Source organism: Dendrobium catenatum, unplaced genomic scaffold, assembly GCF_001605985.2.
Source record: "Dendrobium catenatum unplaced genomic scaffold, ASM160598v2 fragScaff_scaffold_1557, whole genome shotgun sequence".
Taxonomy (NCBI): Eukaryota; Viridiplantae; Streptophyta; class Magnoliopsida; order Asparagales; family Orchidaceae; genus Dendrobium; species Dendrobium catenatum.
In genome coordinates this window covers 7704310-7726061 of record NW_021320019.1, presented here as the reverse complement: position 1 = coordinate 7726061, position 21752 = coordinate 7704310, and the positions used below count along the sequence as shown (strand labels likewise).

At 33.2% G+C, this 21752-nt stretch overlaps 1 protein-coding gene across 6 annotated transcripts; it reads right to left on the bottom strand.

Moving 5' to 3' along the window:
- Positions 1 to 521: 521 nt before the first annotated feature.
- LOC110112058 (pleiotropic drug resistance protein 3-like) lies at positions 522 to 21499 on the bottom strand. 6 transcript variants are annotated; one of them, XM_028700614.1, is made up of 24 exons: positions 21339 to 21499; positions 21172 to 21254; positions 17765 to 17850; positions 12929 to 13013; positions 11114 to 11273; positions 10919 to 10995; positions 10459 to 10512; positions 10230 to 10320; positions 9742 to 10043; positions 9360 to 9641; positions 8910 to 9223; positions 8621 to 8781; positions 8416 to 8519; positions 8170 to 8323; positions 7967 to 8092; positions 7755 to 7828; positions 7276 to 7608; positions 6651 to 6941; positions 5204 to 5287; positions 3439 to 3572; positions 2785 to 3012; positions 1434 to 1605; positions 1081 to 1335; positions 522 to 861 (listed from the first exon to the last, which is right to left on the bottom strand). In XM_028700614.1, exons 2-24 carry the CDS (start codon positions 21238 to 21240, stop codon positions 595 to 597), a joined length of 3903 nt encoding a protein of 1300 aa, XP_028556447.1. In that variant the 5' UTR covers positions 21241 to 21254; positions 21339 to 21499; the 3' UTR covers positions 522 to 594. The 6 variants fall into 6 exon arrangements, with proteins under 6 accessions (XP_028556447.1, XP_028556450.1, XP_028556449.1 ...); XM_028700617.1 differs by having other exon boundaries at positions 21172 to 21223; positions 21339 to 21461; XM_028700616.1 differs by lacking the exon at positions 5204 to 5287.
- Positions 21500 to 21752: the final 253 nt, after the last annotated feature.

Sequence of the window (21752 nt, the reverse complement as noted above, 5' to 3'; positions counted from 1 at the left end):
AGATAATGAAATTTCTAATTTTAAATATCAAACCTCCAAATTCCTAAGCCCATGCTGCTATTATATGCCAGATACTACATATCTCTACGTATCTGATTGATGACTAGCCTTAATCAAAAGTTCTTTCTCATGATCGGGAGGGGTAATTAACTATAAGGGCTTGCACCTATAGGAAATCAGAACTCAGATCATAAAGTCTTCGCAAAATGAGGGCGAAATATCTAGGTAGTGTCTTATATACAAACCCATCTGCCTTCCAAAATTTACCCCGAAACTTGATGCATTAAAACTCCCCTCGAAAGAAAAAGAAACAATGCGGGCGAAGGCAGGGATCGAATTTTCGGAGCCCACACAACTATATTATTGTAGACTTGTGCCATTAACCACTCAACTGTCATTACTTTTCTGTTGTGCCAACCTGGATTGAATTAGCTATATATATATATATAAGAGAGAGAGAGAGGGAGAGAGAAAGAGAGAGAGAGAGAGAGAGAGAGAGAGAGAGAGAGAGAGAGAGAGAATTGTCCAAATTGGTTGCATGTGAATTTTTAATTGAACAAGGAAAAGAATATGCCACTTTGCAATAAGATATTTTTACCTTTTTTGGAAATTTAATTTTCCTGTGTAGTACATAAAAAGACAAGCAAATGCAAAAGGAAAACAAGCAATAATAAATCCAATTATCCCCAATTCATTATAATGAAATCCATAGTAGTCTTTCAAGAAAGCAGCTAGTGCTTTGGTTTCTCCAAATGCTGTAATTTCTTGGGACACATCTCCAAATTGAGAAGTAACCAAACCATTTAGAGTCCATTGTGTTGGACAAATCATGTAGAGCCAAATCCACCATCCAGGGATATGCTGTCTCAAATAAAAAAATGAAGTTATGTTTAAATCAGAGTTTATTCCTCTACTAATTTAAAGCTCATGAAAAAATATGTGATCAATGTTAATCATGTTTTTGAGGAAGCAATTTTGAATTTTAATAGTTCTTTTTTGGTAGTTAGAGAAGACTTTCTTATGTCTAATATTTAAATGCTTATAAAGTTAATTTTATGAACAAAAGCATATGTGCATTACCGATTTTGGAATCATGAATCCAGAGAACAGGTTGAGAATTGAGTAAACTGCTGATGCCAGTACAGCAGCAACTTGAACATTTGGGCTCAATGACATTATCAGCATTCCAAGGTAATTGTAGTACAGAAGCGTACAAAACATTAAATAGAAGTACCAGAACAACTTGTTAGCAGACCAAGAGTAACCTATTGTTGGATATGTGATTATCGTGTATGTTGCTGCGAGAAATAAAATACAAGGGACTTCTACAATAATCTGCAACATAAAATAAATGGATTGGTCAAAATACAAGGGAATTTATTGTAAAAGATGCAATTTGGATATTTGAATTAACTGGTGACACAATTCTTTACCTGGGCCAATGAGTAGATGTATGAAGAGTACATCCCAGCAAATCTTTCTCTGTAGAAAACAAGCCTTTCTCTTGCTATAATTGGTAGAACTGTTGTGCAATTGTTTATGCCTAAGAAGATCGTGGCAATGTACATAGATCCCACTATGCTGGTCAGTTCTTGCTCATTGTTTCTACAGATCAAAGAAAAAGGTTTGCTTATTTGTGAAGTTCTGCAAGCTTTAACAACAATTTTGTCAAGTTGATAATTGTGCAAATATCAGAATATGGTGTGAATGAAATACAACAGGAGGCCAAGAACATTCTTTACTTATGGAGAGTGTTTTAATTTATTTTATCGATTTTGTCATTCCGACCCCACAATGAGATAAAGGCTTGTTTTTTTTTTTTTTTTTTTTTTTTTTTTTTTTTTTGTTATTGTTGTATGTAAAAATTGGCAAGTAATACATGCATTTTCTCTCTATAAAAAGCATAAAAAAAAATAATTTGTTTCATTCAATCTTCTATTCTGATTTCTTGGTTTCAATGGTTGTGAGAATCTCAGTTACTTTCATCTAAAATCCTCAGCATCTTAAACGTTCCTATTTTGAAGTACATGTTCCTTCTTCAAAATGGATCTTAAATGTTCTATTAGCGATGCATTTTTTTCTTTTTCATTAATCTTCCTTCTAGTAATATTTTGTAAGCAATATTGTCTTTAAATGACTATAGTTAGTACAGAATGTTGATAGAATGAGAAATGCAAAACAAATTGACTTTGGCACATGAACATGATGTGTAATATTTTTTCCACTTGACTTCCTGCTAGGAAGCTACATATCATGGATGTTTGTCAGATATGGTAGTTTTTCCCTATTTTCCTAGTTCTTTATTCTAGGCGAGTCTGCATTGCTAAATAATTATCTGTTTTTGCCACATCTTTTGATGCTTATATTTATCCATTGGCATTATGCAGTTGGACCATTTTTGCAAAAATGGTCCAAATAGAACATTTGAAAGGCTTTATTGCCTACCTTGAGGTATTTAATTCTTCATTTCAACCCTGCTATATGATAATCATGAAATTTATGAAGAACTCGTAGTTTTATTTTCTGCTAATTTTCCATGTTATCTAAGCATATATTTTTCTTCTTCATTTTTTTATACCCTACTTTTTGCATCTAATAGCTTGTACTTAAATGTGAAGGTAAGCATAAAAATATTTTATTTTACTTCAAGTTTTTTATGTGCATGTCTAATATCCTGATAGAGGTATAGTAGGTGATTCATGCAATTTCACCTATAGTGACCATTGAATTTCTTATGGCATTGTACCAACTAAAAAAGAGATTTAAATAGCAATATAAACTTACATTTTCTTGCCTTTCTGCCAAAAGAGTGCCGCAAACAACACTGATAAAATTGTCGCAAATGTAAAGCGCACGATATTGTATGTTGGGCTTCTCCAATATGACATTGATAATTTCCAAAGGCATGCTTTAAGCTGGACCAATCTATTGTGGGGTTGATGCTTTCGAATTTGAATTTCACTAGGATTCTGTGGCGGGGTACTTAACTGCTCAACTAACTCTTTACATGCCCTGTGTATAAGGGTAAAATTGAGAAATAAATATCATGAGCACATTTATGTGGATGGACTTGGAACACAATAATCTTTTATCAAAAGGAAATCTTTGCTTAGCGTTACTTTAATTTGATTTATAGCTCAATTTTAAAGAGATACCTTCAATAAGCACTCCCTATGTCAAAGCTCAAAATAAAAAGGATGATAAATTGAATATAATATAGGTTCTTAGAAATAAATCTCACATATTAGCATAGATGGACAATAGGTCTTGGCTATATTTAAGGGTATCAATTTTAGGGAAGTTATCACAGGCAAGAAAATTTTTATTATGGTCCTTGCTGAACTGTTTATATAGTATTATTATTGCATGAGCTATGGGAGTTACAAGGGCTTAAAACTAAATTTAGGATCCTAAAAAATTGAAATGTGCGGTACTTACAGATGCAAAGGGGAATCGTTGTAGACATCAGCAAAATCAATACCTAGGCATTGTTCCATTGGACCTGAGGTAATTTCTAGCATCCATGTTGCTGGATTGTAGTTATCTTTTATTTTTGGAATGCCTGGAATATTCTGTAGAAAAAATATTATAGTTAAATGCCAATCCAATGATTTAGAAAATCAGTTAGAGCTCATGTGGTTGCTAGTAAATAGAAACCATGTTTTAGAAATGATAGATTTATTTTTAATCATTTTATGTATGAAAATAAAATCATCACATTTAAGAGATTTTGACGGTGTTCGTAGATTTTAAACCCATATTAATTTCTAATTCCATCAAACCAAACGATAGAATAATGTAAATTCAGTGCTTTCAAAAAATATTTTTTAACTTCAAGCAACAAAATAAGCCCATACTACGTTCAAGCATAAAAGAGTGAAATAGAGGAATAGGAAACATTTAGTTCCCATATAAAGGCATATGATTTAGGTTTTATTTGGTTTGAAAGCTTCTTTAAAAAGCAGTGAGAATTTTTTTGTAATAAATAGAGGAATAAGAAATCTAGTTCAAGAAATTTTTGCACCAGAAAACTGCTTTAAAAATAGTAAAAAAAAATTGTTCCAAATGAATCCTTAGTACGTAAAATGCTTGGACTATCAAAAACATTGTACTAGATCATAAAGATGTAAGGAAACAATTCAAATTAATATTAGCTGCATAATACAATTTCATTATATTGAGAATGTTAGTCGATATGATGCATACTCGAGAAGATCAATCAAGCTTAGTTGCACAATATTTGCTTGCTTGATGGATTTTTTTTTCCCCACTAGTTTTTAATGAACAAGGTTAGCTTCACCCTTTAGGGCTTTTTAGAACTTATAACACCTATAAAAAAAAAAAACTTGAAGAATATGAGCAATATGATGATTGTTTTTTGGAAATTAAAAGTTACACATTTGCCTATCTTCAGAATGTCTATATCATGGAAATGACCGATTATTCCTTCTAGTGAAAACTGCATTTTGTACTGGTATTGTCATCCATTTCTTTAACTCGTTCCCTTCCTTAAACAATCAAAATTTATTTGCATCGCCTAAAAACAACATTTAGTGATTGTTTTCCTTTAGGCTACCTTGATGATATATTTTTAAACACTTGTTGGGAGTACAAATTTATATTTTGGATGTCCAAAATATAATTCTACTACATTTTTTTTACAAAATGGAGAAGCAAAAAGGTGATTAGTTCAGTTCTCCAAGATAAAAAAATTGCCAATTGGTGCATATCAAGTTTGTTAAGGGGTTTGAGAGATATTTGACAATCGTTTTCATTAAAACTTTAATTTTTTCTATTATATTCAAGCAAACAAATTAATGATTAATTGAAATTGAACTTCTCATCTTGTTATGAAAAAATCAATATTTGTTTCCAATTTAGTATTGTGCCATTTTAGAAGAGGTACAGTTCATTTTTATTGCCACACATTTTTCCTTTATTATTTAGGTCCATTACCTGAAATCTACAGTGCGATAAATTTCTTTCTGTTGTATTTTCCTGAATATCATAATTCATCTTTTTCCTCGTAATGCATGGTTTTTTTTTTCTTTTTATGCAATTCTAACTTTTTTTCCCTAAATACACTTCTATATTTTGTGTCACTTGTGAGTGCAATACAACATTTCATTATAGAATTTCTTGCTTACAGCTTTATAGAGTATACAACAAGAATAAATTTTAAATTTTTCTATCAAAAGCTTACCTCAAAATATTCAATAAGTTTCCTTGAATTTTGACCTAATTGCCCGTTAAAGATTATCTGACCGCCTTTCTTCATTAGAAGTAACTACACCAAAAAAAGCTATCTGATCAGGATTAGCAAGCATGAAATCTTATATAAGATAGCTGAGGAGATGAGCAATGATTTATCTTGACATGATAAAATCAAGATAAATTTTTTTGAGTGTTTAACATAAAGATACAACTTATGTTTGATTACAATAGTAGTTTTATTTAGCAAAGGTAGGATTTCTTGGAACCACTTAGAATTGATGGGGGAATTTAAACTTATTCATATTGTGCTTTGATGAATTCTGGTTGTATGTAGACATTTTATTCTTGTGGAACATTAAAAACTAGGAGTATTTGCAGCTTACAAATGTTTAATCCTAATACTTACAAGACATAGACATGATATGCGATAAAAAGATGTACGGAGTGAGAATGGTTATGGAAGAAGAATATACTAAATTACTAAAAGTACACTTGCAGCCATTTTCAAGATGATTGATATATAACCCTAACAGTACATTACAATAGCAAATCATGCACACAATAAAATTACACTTTTCAGCTTATTTTGGAAATTACTGTTTTGTTTAACGAGGCTAGATGAACTATTGGTAATGCACTTGTTGAAGCTTTCTCATCTTAAGACCTAAACAAATAATCCTGAAATTTCCATAAACTTACTCATATGCTTATAATTAAGATGAAATCCTTTTGTGCACTAGGAAATATTTGGGAATTTTTATCGACTAAAATAGAACCTCATCAAAACTATGTAAACAGAGTGAATAATGCAACTCTTATAAATGGCAGGGTTGGGGGTAAATAATTGTATTTTATTTGCAAAATTTATACTTGATGTAGCATATGATTAGGTATTTTCAAAGATACATTGTTTATGCTTTCATTATCAAAGCTAGATTGCAACATTGGCATGCATACTCCTTAATGATAGGTGCATGCCAATGAAGATTCATGTTTTCCTAGAAGAAAAAAAAAACAAAAAAAACAAAGAGATAATGTCAACTATCAATTCTTCATTTCTGTTATTGATAGTTCATATTGGTCTTCTAAATTATGAGGTCTTATAAAATATGCCTATGAAATTTGATGGTTAACATAATTGGTAACTAAATTATATGATTTTTTTGCATTATAGATTAGTATTTTTCATTTGTTGCTATGTTATAGATAGCTTATTCAATTAACAAGCACTATTAAAGTACATTCACATTGACACCAAAATAGTATATTTCATGGGATATCAATATCTTCCATTTATTTATTTTTTCCTTATAAAAATGTAGTAGTAATGATGAGAATGCAATTACAACTTCATTATTTCGATGGCTTTCACACAACATATATTTCTTTTGCAATAACGTTTTCATTCAGAAGCATGAAAATGCAGCCAACATTACCTCATCAAAAGATTCGAATATATTAATGCTTGGCTGGTGGATTGTGCAAACTACTGTCCTTCCAGTCTCAACAATACTCTTAATAGCACGCATAACAATAGCTGCTGCTCGTGCATCCAAACTTGATGTTGGCTCATCCAAGAATATAATTGATGGATTAGCAACTAACTCAACAGCAATTGTTAAGCGTTTTCGTTGTTCAATAGATAATCCATTGATGCCAGGTACTCCAACTAGAACATCTTTTACTACATCAAGTTCAATTGTTTCAAGAACAAGTTGAACAAATTCCTGCATAACAAGTCAAATCATCAACTTGAAGTTGCAATGTATGATTTTTTATTATTTATTCAAAGAATGTTTTTCATTAAAAAGAGATGAGGTCATGGAAGTAAATAAATTCTGTCATATTGCATGTATTTTATATCGATTAGTAAATAACATAGAACTAATGAAAGAATTTATCACTTCATGTTCCACTTAAATCATGAAGCATCATTGAAATGTGGTTGGCATTACATCGATTTATTACCATATCTAGAAGTGTGGAAATCAATTAATATACCTATAAACCCTAACATCTATAGCATATTTTAAGAATATAAAAAGAAGAAGACTGCCTTACAACTTTTGTTTGTGGATCAATTTCATTTGGGAGTCGCAGCCAAGCTGAATACATGATTGACTCTTCGACAGTAATCTGAGGAGAATGTATATCATTTTGTTCACAATAGCCAGATATCCTAGCAAATGTTTCTTGTACTTTTGGATATCCCCCAATTTTTATTTCTCCTTCAATAATTCCACTAGTTTTCCTTCCACAAAGAACATCCATCAAAGTTGTTTTCCCAGCTCCACTAACACCCATTAGAGCAGTAAGAATACCGGGCCTCAAGGCACCCGTGATATTTTGCAGAAGTTGTAGCTTTTTTGGCATAATATTTTGTTCCTTCATAGCCTGAAAGAGAATGCGAACATCAAACAACAAACTTCATGAGGAAAGCTCATTGGCCCATAGTATTTTAGAAGAGAAAAAATTTAGCTAAAATTTTGAGTTTCTTTCTATCTAGTTGCCACATAAATTTAATGTAAGACTGTAAATACCTTAGGTGTCTCAATGAAATATTGGATGTCTTTAAATGTCATTGTAAACGGCTGAAAAGGTATGACCATTCTACCTATAAAAATTATAGATATACGAACAGTCAATGAATAGATCTTTGTCCCACATCTTAATATGAAAGTATGTAATTGTAAAGGGCATGATAAAGAATTCAACAGAAAATATAAATGGATGCACGTGGTGTTTTCTACACCTTCCGAAAATACTGCTGTGGTAGATCTTCTAGTTGACTTATTTTCCAGTTGTTCATTGATTTTAGGTTTTTCGCCTTCTTGTGATAGTTTCTGAGTTGAAATGGAAGCCTTAGAAGACCCTGGATCTATATAGGAAAAGCTACTCAGTATCCATCTTTTTTTTTTTTTTTTAATATTGATTCTATCATGTTAGAAAACATACTATTTAGGTAGGTAAGAGCTATAGTAATCCCGATATTTAGAAGTATTGCGAACATAAATAACGCTCCTATAGACAACCAAAGGAAGTAGCTTTTAAAGTCTGTTCCGTGGCTCTTTAAGACTTGCTGCCCAAGTGTCACATTTCCAGTAGACGACTATAGTGAATGACAGAAAATACATCTTATTTATTTATGCACCAGAAGGTTCTGCAAACTTTTTATGAATTGATTGGATTTATAAAACAAACCTTTTGCCATCTGTGAGCATGAAATTCATTGATAGATAGACCTATTTCAGCATATGTTGCTGGAGAGAACCAAAACGCCCAACGAAGCCAAATTGGTAAAGAGTCTACAAGGAGAAAGTTGGCTGAGTATGCAGATTTGTTTCATCGAAAGTTGGTTGAGTCATACAAAGTCTTAACTATAAACATAGATTTGTTTCATTCTTACATTGTGGTAGAACAAATCCGCTGAACATAAATGAAAATAGTAAAGACAAACTGCCGGAAAGTGCAGCTGTATGTGGTCTTCTTGTAATTGAAGCAAGGAAACGGAAAAGTGATGTTGATGCCTGATGCAGCCCAAAAAATAGTAGGAATTGACAAAAAAACCTATGAAAGCATGATTAGTAATTGAAGAGTTAGAGCTGAGAGAGAAAGTCTGGAACTGAAACCTTAGAAGCATAATCAAAGTTATGTTATAAAGGCTTAGTGAGGTAGAAGGATCAAGGAGCACTTGCCTTTTTGACTCACGGCTGTATCCGATACCATAATATGTTAGGGATGTCCAAATGAAGGATTCCACAATAGAAAATGGTATCTTCAATAAAGCAGCTGGAATTGTGTATGCCCATGGAGGATAGAAATGAAGATCTCTTTGCTTGTAGAACACCGGTAGTCTAGCAATCGTCAATGTCAACTCTGCAATCCCATTGGTCATAAGCCTAATGATTGCATATCTCATAGAACCAAGAAAGTAGCTTGCTTGTACTAAATTAACATCCCTTTTTGTTTGAAGAAACGCAGTCATTGTAATAATTGCAACAATAGTGATCTGAGGAAAAGCAGAAATGGAGGTTTGAGAGTGCAAGGGACATAAATTGCACATAAACAGGTATAAAATATTGGATTTTATAGATAGAGGAATTCACAGAGGAGGAAGAGCTATTAATTCTCAAACAAGTTATTACCTGGATAGTCTTAAACAAGTAAACAAATGAGTTCCGTTTCAAAAGTAGAATTTCTCTTTCCATACACGTTTTGAGTAGTTCCCACTTCATAATAGAATGCGTGTTAAAGGCTACAACACTGTCATTCGACTTGGTTTTGTCATGTTGTTCAGAAAGCTCCTTTTTTAGCTTCTTCCCAATATCACTCAAATGGAATTTATCTGAGAAACTATCAGCAGAAACATAACTATAAGGTTTGTCTTCAAGATACCAATATTGCGCTTGATCTTTTTCTGAAATGATCTGCGAGAAGATAAGATGAATTAAAATATAATTTTTTAAGAATACTGCAAATATCATTAAGAGCTAATTAAGTTTTAAAGGACATATTTTTTAGGTTTACCTCTTGAAGGAAGTCTGCAATGCCTTTTCGTGGAGGGCATTTAAACCCACAATCCTCAAAGAACCCTAGTATAAGCTCTCGAGGTCCATGGTAAATTATTTTTCCTTTATCCATTAAGATAATATCGTCAAAAAGACTAAAAGTCTCTGGTGTTGGCTGAAGTAGAGAAATTAAAGTTGTTGCTCCTGTAATATGCACAAACTGCTGGATGCAAGAAATGATCTGAAATGTTGTGGAGCTGTCTAACCCATTTGAGATTTCATCCATAAAAAAAACTTGGTTCGGACCAACCATCATCTCACCTGAAATACGTAATATATATGAATATATGCAATAAGGTCTAGTCAATCGAACTTAAACCATGACCAAATCTTATTAATGCTTTAACTTGTATGTATTAAGTATGTTGCAAAATCAAGTGCAAACACTTTAAGTTCAAGTATTAATAGAGGTAAAGTTTTTAACTATCATAGTAAGAATATTGCAACCTGTTGTTAACCTTCTCTTTTGACCACCAGATATCCCCCTTCGTATGGCATCCCCAACCAGAGATCCCGAGCATGCCTCTATTCCAAGGATCTGCATTTTAGCAAGCATAATGAAAAAATCCATAAAAGAAATATTACAATATGGAGTATTAATGGTAAGCAATATCAGTGTAATTGGGAATAGCTTACAATTCAAAAGATCATTAGTTCAGCAATTATGTTGAGTTACCTTCAAAATGTAATCTGTTTGAAGAGTTTCTTGTACTCCCTTGACAGCTACTGCCTGTTATAAGCATCTGAATGAATTTGATATCTCAAAGAATGCAAGCATCTACTGATTTATTATGTTGCAAAATAACGAGTCTATATTGATGCACTATTTCCTTACTTGTGTCGGAATATAAACTAAATAATCTCCACTTGCATGCATACATATTGTTAGATTTAGAGTCTAATAATCCTCAAACACCTTGATATAAATGTCTTCGATAAAATTTAGATGCGAGCTAATACTAATCTAGTTGTAAAATGTTAATATTATGAAAAATAAATAAACCATTTATCATTCATGATCCACAATTTGTATATGCTTCACAAAACTAAAGCTATCTAATCTTCATATCAGTAGTTTCACTATATATGGTATAATATGCTTTGTTTTGGAAGGCAATTTGGGTTTCAGAATGTACTTTCATGTAAGTGTCTATATTGGGATTTGGGATTATGTGAGCTTGCTTCTCACGTCTTTCCACCTCCTCCATGATATCTGATGCATGAAAAGACAATCTGGTTATATTTGCTCAATATAAATGTAAATAGTTCGATATTAAGTATGATTATCTTGTTCTATGAAAGAAGAATACAAGGAAAAAAGTTCTTTTTACCTGCCCTGCATCCTATACCCTGAAATCTTGCTGAGAAATCAAGTGTTTCTCTTACTGTCATTTCAGGAATATGTTGGTCATGCTGACTTATATAAGCTGCTGTCTTAACGGGGTCAAACTTCTCTAGTTTCAAGTCATTGTAAGTGATCTCCCCACTTACCTACGCAAAAAAAAAAAAAATCTTGTAAAGATTATTTCATGTTATATTACTAATTATTTAAATAGAACTAGCATTATACAGATGATCACGCCCTAGCCTTTGTATCACTTGAAGCACAAGGTATAGGAAATTGTTTCTATTTTTCATAACACTTCCTGATAGAACTACATTTTTATTTTGCTTTTTCCCCGGTTGAGGCTTTCTTGTACTTTGTTATTAGTGGAATTCTCAATTTGTTAGGGTATTCTATCACATAAAGAAATATATTTGGGAGTTTTTAAGTTAAATCAAATCATGCTCAACTAATTTCTCTGAAAAAGGTAATTGCATTCTCCATGATGCTACATTCTAATTTGTGAATGAAGCCCGATTACTACAGTGTCACCAAACGTATTTTTCCGTTCAAAATGTAGTGTCTGTTTTACTGGTGCAAGTCTTTGTTAGACCGGTCCACTGGACCGGTCCAGCCGGTCCAGGCGGGACCGGCAGTTCGCAAAAAAGAACGAAATCTCCGCCTCCTGCGGAGATCGGGCGGCCCGTCCGCTCAAATAGAGCTTTTAAGGAAGCGTTTTTTAGGGTTTTGAGAGGGAAATTTGAATGTAGGGACTGTTTTGGGATTTCCTTTTGATTGGTATGCATTAAATAGATGTTTTTCCTAGGGTTTGGGTATCTTGAATTTGGGCTGAAATTTGAGATCTCTTAGATTTAGGCTCTTTGGGCTCTAGCGGCGTCTAGAGATTTGGGAGAGATCGATCCTCCTCTCGAATTGAGGATCAATTGTATCTTGCTCTTTTATTCATCGTCTAAGTGGAATACAAGTCTTTTCTTGAGTTTTCTCTCGTATTTTCCCGAACAAGTGCTGTTTTCCTGCTGTAAACAGCAGAAATCTGCTGTTTTCCTGCTGTGGACAGCCATTTGGCTGCTGTTGGTTCGCCGATTTTGGATAGGTTGCTTGTGAATACAAGCACTTCCTATCAGTCTTGTCATTTTCTTGAGGGAACTAATATGTTTTGCCACAATTTAATTAAGTGGCTTATGAATGCTAAGTGAAATAAAAAAACATCTTTTATTTCAATAAATTAAGATTCTAATGCTCATTTTGACTACCTGTTTCTATTTATTGAACAGCAAAGTAATTTTACGGTTTTAGGAAAACCAATAATGATACAAAGTCAACTTGTATTAAAGTTGAAAGGAAGCTTTCATACAATGGTAGCTCAGCTCTTACGGCACTCCAAACAATAATTTTATCATGAATTATTGAAACAACAATAGAAAAATTATTTATTAAAGCCATTCGTTTTACGATAACAAAACAAAATACCATATGACACAACTATGCACTGGAGGAAACAATAATGCCAAATGAAGCATAATGTTAAAAGCCAACCTAAGGATTTTACACCATAGAAGCCATGCAAAACAAGAAGGAATGAAATGAAGTAACGAAAATGAAAATATTTGATTTGAAAAATCAATCAGGCAAATAAAAAACCGTCAAATGAACCAAAACTAGCATCAAATTTACTTCAATTTGTATACTTCGTAGCATTCTCACCCAGCATTAAGTTTTAAAATTCTTTCTTTGAATGAGTAGAATAAATGATTTGGCTATAAAATATCAACCTTTGAAAACAAAAGCTGAAGTAATTCACCTTAAGAAGCTGACTAACTTTGCCTGAAAGGGATAACAGCAGTGTTGTTTTTCCACAGCCTGGAGGTCCTAGTAAAAGAGTCATCCTGCAAGGGTGTAAAACGCAAGAAAAGGAAAGTGAGACTTTTTTTGCTTATTGGAAAGCATTTGTTTATAAATAAATTAGTTATTTGCTAAATTAAATGCCTTCACAAATATTGGTTATTAGTCTAATCCTTTGGCTTACGTATTTTTTATTTTTTCCTTGGGCTTACGTATTTAACATGCAATTAAAGTTTTGCTTAGGTTAGCAGTTTGTTGACAAAACTTGAAATAAAAAAAGAAAGTTGAAACTACCATAGTCAGATGTTGCTACCGGGCAAACATTTATCATGTGTAAATTAATTATATATTATTAGGAATTTATTATGTAAAAAGAGGTCAAAGTAGAAGGAGACATAGACTGTTCTTTTACAACATATTTCTCAATTGAAATTTACATTTTGCCAGTTTATAATATTTTCCATTTAAACTAGAAAAGCATATAACTATTTCTTTGGATCATTAAGATCATTCCAAATAAAACTCTTACTTGAGAGAGAGAAACTCCAGCCGTTAGAGAGAGAAAGTTTTGAAAATTTGAATTTTCGAAACCGATTTCCGTTCTTGCTTCTCAAGATCGGAGGAGAACGATGGCGGCGGATTGCCGCCGGCAAGGGCATGAAGGAGAAAATGGTTATGAAGGGAATCGGATGTCGACGTCGTCTTCTACGAGGTCTCCGTCGCTTAAGTTAAATTCAAAAATCATCAATTCTGGTGATTATTCGTCAAATGTGAATTCAACTCAGAGAATTCAAAGTCCTTTGATTAAACGTTGTCAAGGACCGTTGGTGATTAAGGAGGTATCTGATTTATCTCCCTTGAGGATTCAACATGTTGAAGGCAAAGGTAAGGTTCCAGCTGAAATTTTGAATTCGGTTACACCTAATAGTTTAAAATCTACAGCTTTTCCATCTGATCATACCGCTTCAACTACTGGAATGAAAATTTTTGTCAATCGTTTTGGGAATTCAAATGCAATCCCTGGACAAAGTCGCAGCATGATAAATGCGAATTCCCGAAATCTGTTTTACACAAATCTTCATTCAGAACATGATGTAAATACTGAGATAAGTGTAGAGAAGCTGAATGATGTAAGGCCAAAGAACTCGGATGGCTTGGATAATGTCAACCCCTGGAGCAATAAACAATACATAAAGTTGGATTTCAAAACAGAGGATGTGGTCTATTCTGATGATGGTATTGCTGTTAAGCTGAATGAAGAAAGAGAGAAGATGAATTCTAAAGTTCTATCCAAATCTTTAGTTATTAAAGTTTTTGGTAATAATTTACCTTCTCATTTAGTAGCTTGGGAATTAAGAAGACAATGGAACCATTTCGGACAATTCCACTTTACTACTCTGGGTAAAGGATGGTTCTTATGTTCTTTCTCTTCAGAAGAAATGGTTGAAGCAGTGCATTCTAGTGGCCCGTGGTTTGTAAATGGACACATAATAGGTATGGAGAAGTGGACTCCTGAATTTAATACTTCTTCTATCAAGGGACTTTCTTCTCCTATATGGATTAGAATGTCCCATCTACCTTTACAATGTTGGGATGAGAAGAACATAGCATGTATAGCTTCAATAATTGGAAAACCAATAATGATGGATGGCAACATGTTCCATTGGGGGAGAAGAGAATTTGCAAGAGTGGAAGATTCTTAAAAAAAATGGAATATGAGAAGGTATCTAACTTTTGCTTTGTATGTGGAAAGATCGGTCATGTGAATAAGGAATGTGTTCTAAAAGAAAACAATCCTAAAATTTTGGATGCTGATAATGGAGGAGGTATTGATAAGAAAATGGAAGGAGCAAAAGACAATCCAACTGCACCTTCTTATGGTCCATGGATTTTAGTTAACAGCAAAAGAAGAAGAAATATTCCAAAGGGAAATTTTGAGATTAAACCAGCCACACTTAAATAGGTTAAAAAAGCTGTTATTCCTGTAGCAAATGAGAAGGAAGAGCAGATTATGGTAGCTGATGATGCAAGAAAAAATTCTTCTCTTGAGATTAACGGAAATCCATGTATTATGGATGATCATTTAGAAGATGGGGAGTTTATACCTGTACATAACAATGAATTATCTCAGGATAACAGCTTGACATTGGAGAAATTCTCAAACAACAGAGATGGGAAGGGTTGCCTGCGAACTCAAGTGAATCCTAAGGGATTACTTGCGAACTCAGGTATTCCCTATCAGGATTCAGAGGAAATTGTCAACAACAAATCTGGGATGACAGTAGAGAATACATTAACCTTGGAAAATCATTCGGTTAATAAGTTTTCTATCCTTCAATCAGTCAATGAAGATGGCTTGGATGATGTATCTTTACAGAAATCTTTGAAGAGTAAGGAAGATGTTATTGAAGATGGGAAACAGGTTATTGAAGCAAAAACTGTTAACAGCACAGTTGAAGTTGTTCCAATTTTGGATTATGGAAACATTCTTAATGGTGATGGAGGTAGTAGGAGGAAGGTTGGGGGCTACTCCCCAAATAAACTTTAATGAATTCCATAGCATTTTGGAATTGTATAGGGGCAAAGAAGAAAGAAGCCTCTCTATACATGAAGGAGTTTATAAAAGATCATAATGTCTTTTTTGTGGGTTTAGTAGAAACTAAAATTAGCACTTTTGATAAAGATGATTTTGATAAGATCATGGTTCCTAATTGGGATTTCTTCATTTTTCCCTCTGAGGGATTATCCGGAGGGATTATGATTCTTTGGAGAAATGATATTGCTTCATTCTCAGTTATCAAGACTGAGGAACAATGTATAATTGGTGATTTCAATGTCTTTAATCAAGGAAGATGGATGATTGTTACGATTTATGGGAGCAAGGAGGTACACAAGAGAAGTTTGCTATGGGAGTGCATTCAAGAGCAATCTAGAAGGAAGATTCCAACAATTATTGGAGGGGACTTTAATTGCATCTTATCTCAAGAGGAAAAGAGAGGAGGTAGGAAGTTTATTTTCTCTAAAGGTTCATTCGATTTGCTCAATTTTATGAATAAGAATGACTATCATGATATTGGAGTAGTTGGTCCAAGATATACATGGTGCAACAATAAAGGAGGAAGTGGAAGAATTCTTGAACGTTTAGATAGGTGCTTGTTGAACTCAAAGGCTTTTCAAAGTATCCAAATTCCGGTGGTAAGACACTTAGCTAGAGTGGCTTCTGACCACTGCCCTGTAGTGCTTAAATTATTTGAAGAAACTAGAAGAATAACAAGATCTATCAAATTCGAGGATGTTTGGCTTCCTTTTAAAACAACTGAGCACATTATTTCTAAAACATGGAAGAAGAATTTTGAAGGAGATGACATGGAAGTTCTCAATAAGAAGTGCAAGAGAGCTTTGAATGATTTATTCTATTGGAGCAAGAACAAGCTACAAGACTTCTCTAGTGAAAAGGATAGATTGAAAGCTGAAATTTTATTACTTCAAGAAGAAGAAGCAAGGGTTGGTTGGCTGGATGAAGATAAGTTGTGGAAATTAAGATCTAATGTTAGAGAATTGAATGTTATTCAAATACTTGAACACTTGGTGGAGACAAAGAGCAAAGGTGAAATGGGTGATGGAGGGAAACTCAAATACTAATTTTTTTCATGCCTTTGCCAATACGCCTTTGCCAATACTAGAAGAAATGCTAATTGGATCTCTCAAATCAAAAACCTTAATGGAGTGCTCACTGAGGACCCAATAGAAGTGGAAGGAATTTTTTACAATTTTTTTCAAGAGAAATGGAAGGAAAGATATTGCAGTCTGATCTTTCAAAAGCTTTTGAAGATGAAATGGAAGGAAAGATTGAATTTTTTACAATTTAATTGGCCGAAACCTTGGATGGTGTTGAATGAAGATGACAAGAACTTGTTGAAGAATGACTTCTCAGAAATTGAAGTTAAGGAGGCGGTCATGAAGTTAGGAAACAATAAAGCACCTGGAAGTGATGGATTGACACACTCAATTTTCAAAAGCTTTTGGAACATCATTGGAGGAGATGTATTTAAAGCAATTAGACTTTTCTTTTGTACAGGTAAAATGAGTAGTTTATGGAAGGATACTCTTGTAGTGCTCATTCCAAAAACTACTAATCCTTTAACTCCTTCATTCTACCGTCCAATGAGTTTATGTAACACAATTTATAAAATTGTGTCAAATGTGATCTTGCATAGACTAGTTTTTGTTATTCCTAAAATTATATCCGAAGATCATGTGGCTTTTGTAAAGGATAGATCCATTTCTGAGCATCTTTTATTAGCACAAGAAATCTTCAACAAAATGAGGTTTTCAAAATCTAGCAACGGTTTCTTGGCCATCAAATTAGACATGGAACAAGCATATGATAGTATGTGTTGGCTTACTTTGAAGAAAATGTTGATGGATTTAGGATTTCCGGACAGTTTTCTAAAACTTGTTTTGGACTGTGTTTCTTTTCCCAGTTTTTCAATTCTTATTAATGGAAATAGATCAAAATGGATAGAGGGTAAATGTGGATTTCGGCAAGGATGCCCACTCTCCCCTTTTTTATTCATTATTTGCTCTCAGCTTTTGTCTAATTCCTTTCACAGCAGGAATGATAATATGGGGATAAAAGTCTGCTCCAATGCTCCCAGAATTACACACCTTATGTATGCTGATGATGTTTTACTATTCTCATATGCAAGTTTAAAAAATGTAAAGAAGATTAAAAGTATTGTTAAGCAATACTGCAGTTGGAGAGGTCAGTGTATAAACAAGCACAGATCCTCACTGATTTTTGGAAATTCTGTACCAAGAAGAAGGAAGAGACAGATCTCTAAGCTTTTGGACTTCAAACTGGTAGAAGAGTTTGTTTACCTGGGAATTAAAATTGCATTAAGACGGTTAAGAAAGGAAGATTTTCAAGTGCTTCTAGATAAGACTGTGAAAAAAATGAATGAATGGAGTAGTAAACATTTGTCCCTAGCAGGTAGATTATGTTTGGTTAAAAATATTATTCTTACTCTACCGATTTTTATGATAACTCATACTCTTATTCCTTTAAAAACTTTATATGAGTTAGAAAAATTATGTAGAGATTTTATATGGAATAAAATGGATAGCATCCATGGGTTACATTATGTTACATGGGAACTTCTATGCACTCCAAAGAATTATGGAGATTGGGGTCTTCAATCTCCTATTTCCAGAATTGGTTCCCTTAGAGCAAAGTTTGCTTGGAACCTCATTGAGAAACCAAACACTCTATTAAATAGAAACTTGCTGGCCAAATATGGTAATTCATGGTGGAGTAAAGAAGATTTCAAAGGTGGATCAAACTCTTGGAAAACAATCATAAGTGGATGGAAAACTCTTAATAAATTTGTAAGATGGAGAGTAGTTAATGGTTCCAGCATAAGAGTGCTTCAAGATACTTGGGTTCTTGATAAAAGTCACCTTAAATGGCCTACCTTTGTAGGATGCATTGATGAAGATAATAATTCTCTTAATAATTTCATCAAAGATGGAAATTGGGATTTCTTCAAACTGAGATGTTTCTTTGGAGATGATCTTCTAAATATCATTAAGGATGTGCAGATCTATCAAGATGCTCCTCAAGATCAGATGGAATTAAAGCTACTTCATTCCAGTAAAATATTATCTGCATTGTTAACTGAAGACAAGCTGAGAAATTGTGCTTCTTTTATAAAATTCTCCTGGATTCAAAAGCTGAAAATCAATGCTCAGGTAGAATTATTTTTATGGAGATTATTTAATGATGCTATCCCGACTGAAGCTTTTCTTTTTAAAAGAAAACTCACTACTAACAGCTTTTGTCCTATGGGGTGTGGAGTGATTGAAGACCTTGATCATGTTACTTCTAATTGTTCTAAACTTCTAGAGGTTTGCAAGGTTATAAAAGATTGGGGATTCAATATTCCTCATTTCTGCAATTGGATTGAATTCAACGTTGGTCTAAGGAGATTAATAAAGGATGATTTAATGGCTGCAAAGCTTTATATAATCATTGTGTGGATGGTTTGGAACAACAGATGCAAGATTAAGCACGGAAAAACAGGAAATAGCAAGGTATTTATAGCTTCCTCCGTCCTTAGCTTTCTTATTTCTGCAAAACAGGATTTCTTCCACTCAGATCACTGGGATGCTTATCATTCCAATGGACTGCTCCTTAATTATTGGCATCCCCCTCCACCTGGGTGCTGAAAATTAATCTAGATGCAGCTCTTAAAGAAAATTACATGGCTGGAATCGTTGGTGTTGTTAGAGATGACAAAGGAAGATTGATCTATGCTTTTGGAAGGAAAAGAATGCATTGGGATAGTGCACAAATGGAGATATCAGCTTTCAAAGTTTTAGATGAAATATGTCATGAATGGACCAAAGAAGTTAAAGGGATTTTATTGGAAGGTGATAACAATAATGTTCTCCAATATCTTCATAACTTGTACAACAAACCGAAGATCAATAGAGAGAACTTGGATAAAGAAGATCTCTTATTTCTTGGTAAGTTCAATTACTTTATATTTAATTGTTTGACACGTAAGTGTAATAAGTTAGCTGATTATTGTGCTAACTTAGCTTTATCTTTTGATTTTGATTGGGATATGTTCATTGAGAATAACCTTCCTTCTTCCTTTGTAATTTTAGCAAAGGAAGAGAGTGATAGATGGTTGATTCCTCATTAGCTTGTATCTAGGCTTTTTTTTGGTGACTTTTTATTTATTATGCTACTTAGGATTTTCTCAAAAAAAAAATATAACTATTTCTTTTGAAAAGAGAAATTCACAGGTCTTGCAGGCGATAGTGAAATAATGGAATTGGAAACATCTTCGAGGATAAAAGTTTGGCCAGGATATTTAACGTAGGGAAATAAGAAGGTCACTCAGAAAACCAAAAAAAAAAAAATCAAGAATTTATGTTGCTAGAATTTTATTTAATTTCATTATATTTACATGTAATGGAAGGGGGATAATCACGTATGATGTAAAAGGTTGTATATGTTAAATTCATTTTGAAAACACTTCAGTCAATCCCAAATTGAGAACTCTAACAAAGCCTCCTCTCCCTGTTAATTTGCTATTATCCTCCTACAACTTCAAAAGGCCTTATACATACCCTTTAACCTCCCCTCATAAAATTGAGTCAAATCCTCACCAAAAGTTAAAAAATAAGCCTGCTTTCAGTTGGATTGATGGCAAGGTTATGGGGTGCTGGCAATTTGGCATTGGGTGACTGATAGGCTGGTCTATCTGTTCAGACTATGATGAGGCAGGCTTCCTGCATGCCTTCCTGGAAGCCCATGGCTTGTTTTTGAAACCTTGGTGGTTATTTCTTCTGTGTGTTAAAGGGTGGCTTTCGTATTTGGGTCTTCTCACTGATGTATTCTCTCCTCCAATGGATGGTTCAAGCATGTCAACCAGGCGACGATTTTGAGTCCAACATTTTGAATTATTTATTCTTTCTAGTTTACTTTGCATTTTATCGATTAAAGTAGTATTTTAAGTTGTCTTTTTCTCTTTTGGTCTTTTTTGGCTTTTGGTTATATGTCCCTTCTTCTTATGGAATAAAATTTATGTTTATATATATATATATATATATATATATTCCAAACCTTTAATTTAAAGGTTATCTTCCCTTACAAGAAAAGAAAACACCACCATTCATAGAAGAAATAATCAACGTCAAATCGTTCTTCTAGTTCTTGACAAATCAACCATTCTTTATCCTTCCACCATCCTTAGCCATTCCATCACTTTTCCACCAGCATAGAAGTCTTTCCACCTCTTCAACAATTTTCTAATTGAAATTTGATCATGATGAATCTCAAGATCATTGGACTAATTTTAAAATGAGTGAAATATGTCTAATCAATTGAAATTTATATTAAACTCATCTCAATAAATTTTTTTTTTTTTTTTTTTAAAAGACAAGATGAAGTAAGAAAAGATATAATTTGACATTTTTTGTGTTGAGGCAACGAATTCATGCGGCATCTCCAATTGTAGATTTCCTTTACATCACCGCTGGAAAATTTTTTATTTTGAAATCCAATTCATTTTTTAAATCACAAACAACGAAGCCATGCGTTTGCAATTTGGATTTAGTCAGTAAATTAGGTCAAATTAAAAAGATTAAGAAAACAACATGATATTGTTGAAGTTATGATTCGAAACTTACCTTGATGGTTTGATGACTCCACTGACATCTTTCAGGATGCTCACATTTACCTCTGATTTTAGCCCACATGCATTGGAAAACACCTTTGGATGTAAAGATCTCAATCCATTAGTATGCAAAAGAAACTTTTTTTTTTTTTTCTTAATAAAGATACCGTTGTTTAATACCTTAAGAAAGCCCTTCATGGCACTCCAAAGAGTAGGCACTGGCTTCCCAGCAACAACTTTGCATCTGGCTTCCACCGATAGATTTCTGTATCTTACTTCAGTGGTCGGTAGCTCAACACCAACTCTGAGAGTATAAATAGTGTTTATGTTATCCTAGAAAGTAATGTTCTGCTTTCCATTTTATTTAGATATTTAATGAATCCTAATTAAAACATTCCTCCAAGAAGTTTTTATAATTTATATCATTTGATGGATAAAATCTCTCATAAAATCATCGTCTCATGAGACTTTAACTAATTTAAATTTTAGGTTTTTTATTATGCTAGAGCAAGAAGCCTGATAAAATAAATATCATATTCAACAATATGCAATTGCATCTATATCAAAAAAATTCTAATATTTAATAAATTTGTT

Excerpts from the sequence above, each read along its gene's own strand:
- LOC110112058 (XM_028700614.1), bottom strand. The coding sequence starts at position 21,240 with ATGTGGGCTAAAATCAGAGGTAAATGTGAGCATCCTGAAAGATGTCAG. Across the intron at positions 9,224-9,359 it reads ACTTGTTTAAGACTATCCAG|ATCACTATTGTTGCAATTAT; the intron begins GTAATAACTTGT and ends GCTTTTCCTCAG. Across the intron at positions 3,573-5,203 it reads AACTTATTGAATATTTTGAG|AATATTCCAGGCATTCCAAA; the intron begins GTAAGCTTTTGA and ends TTTTTTCTACAG.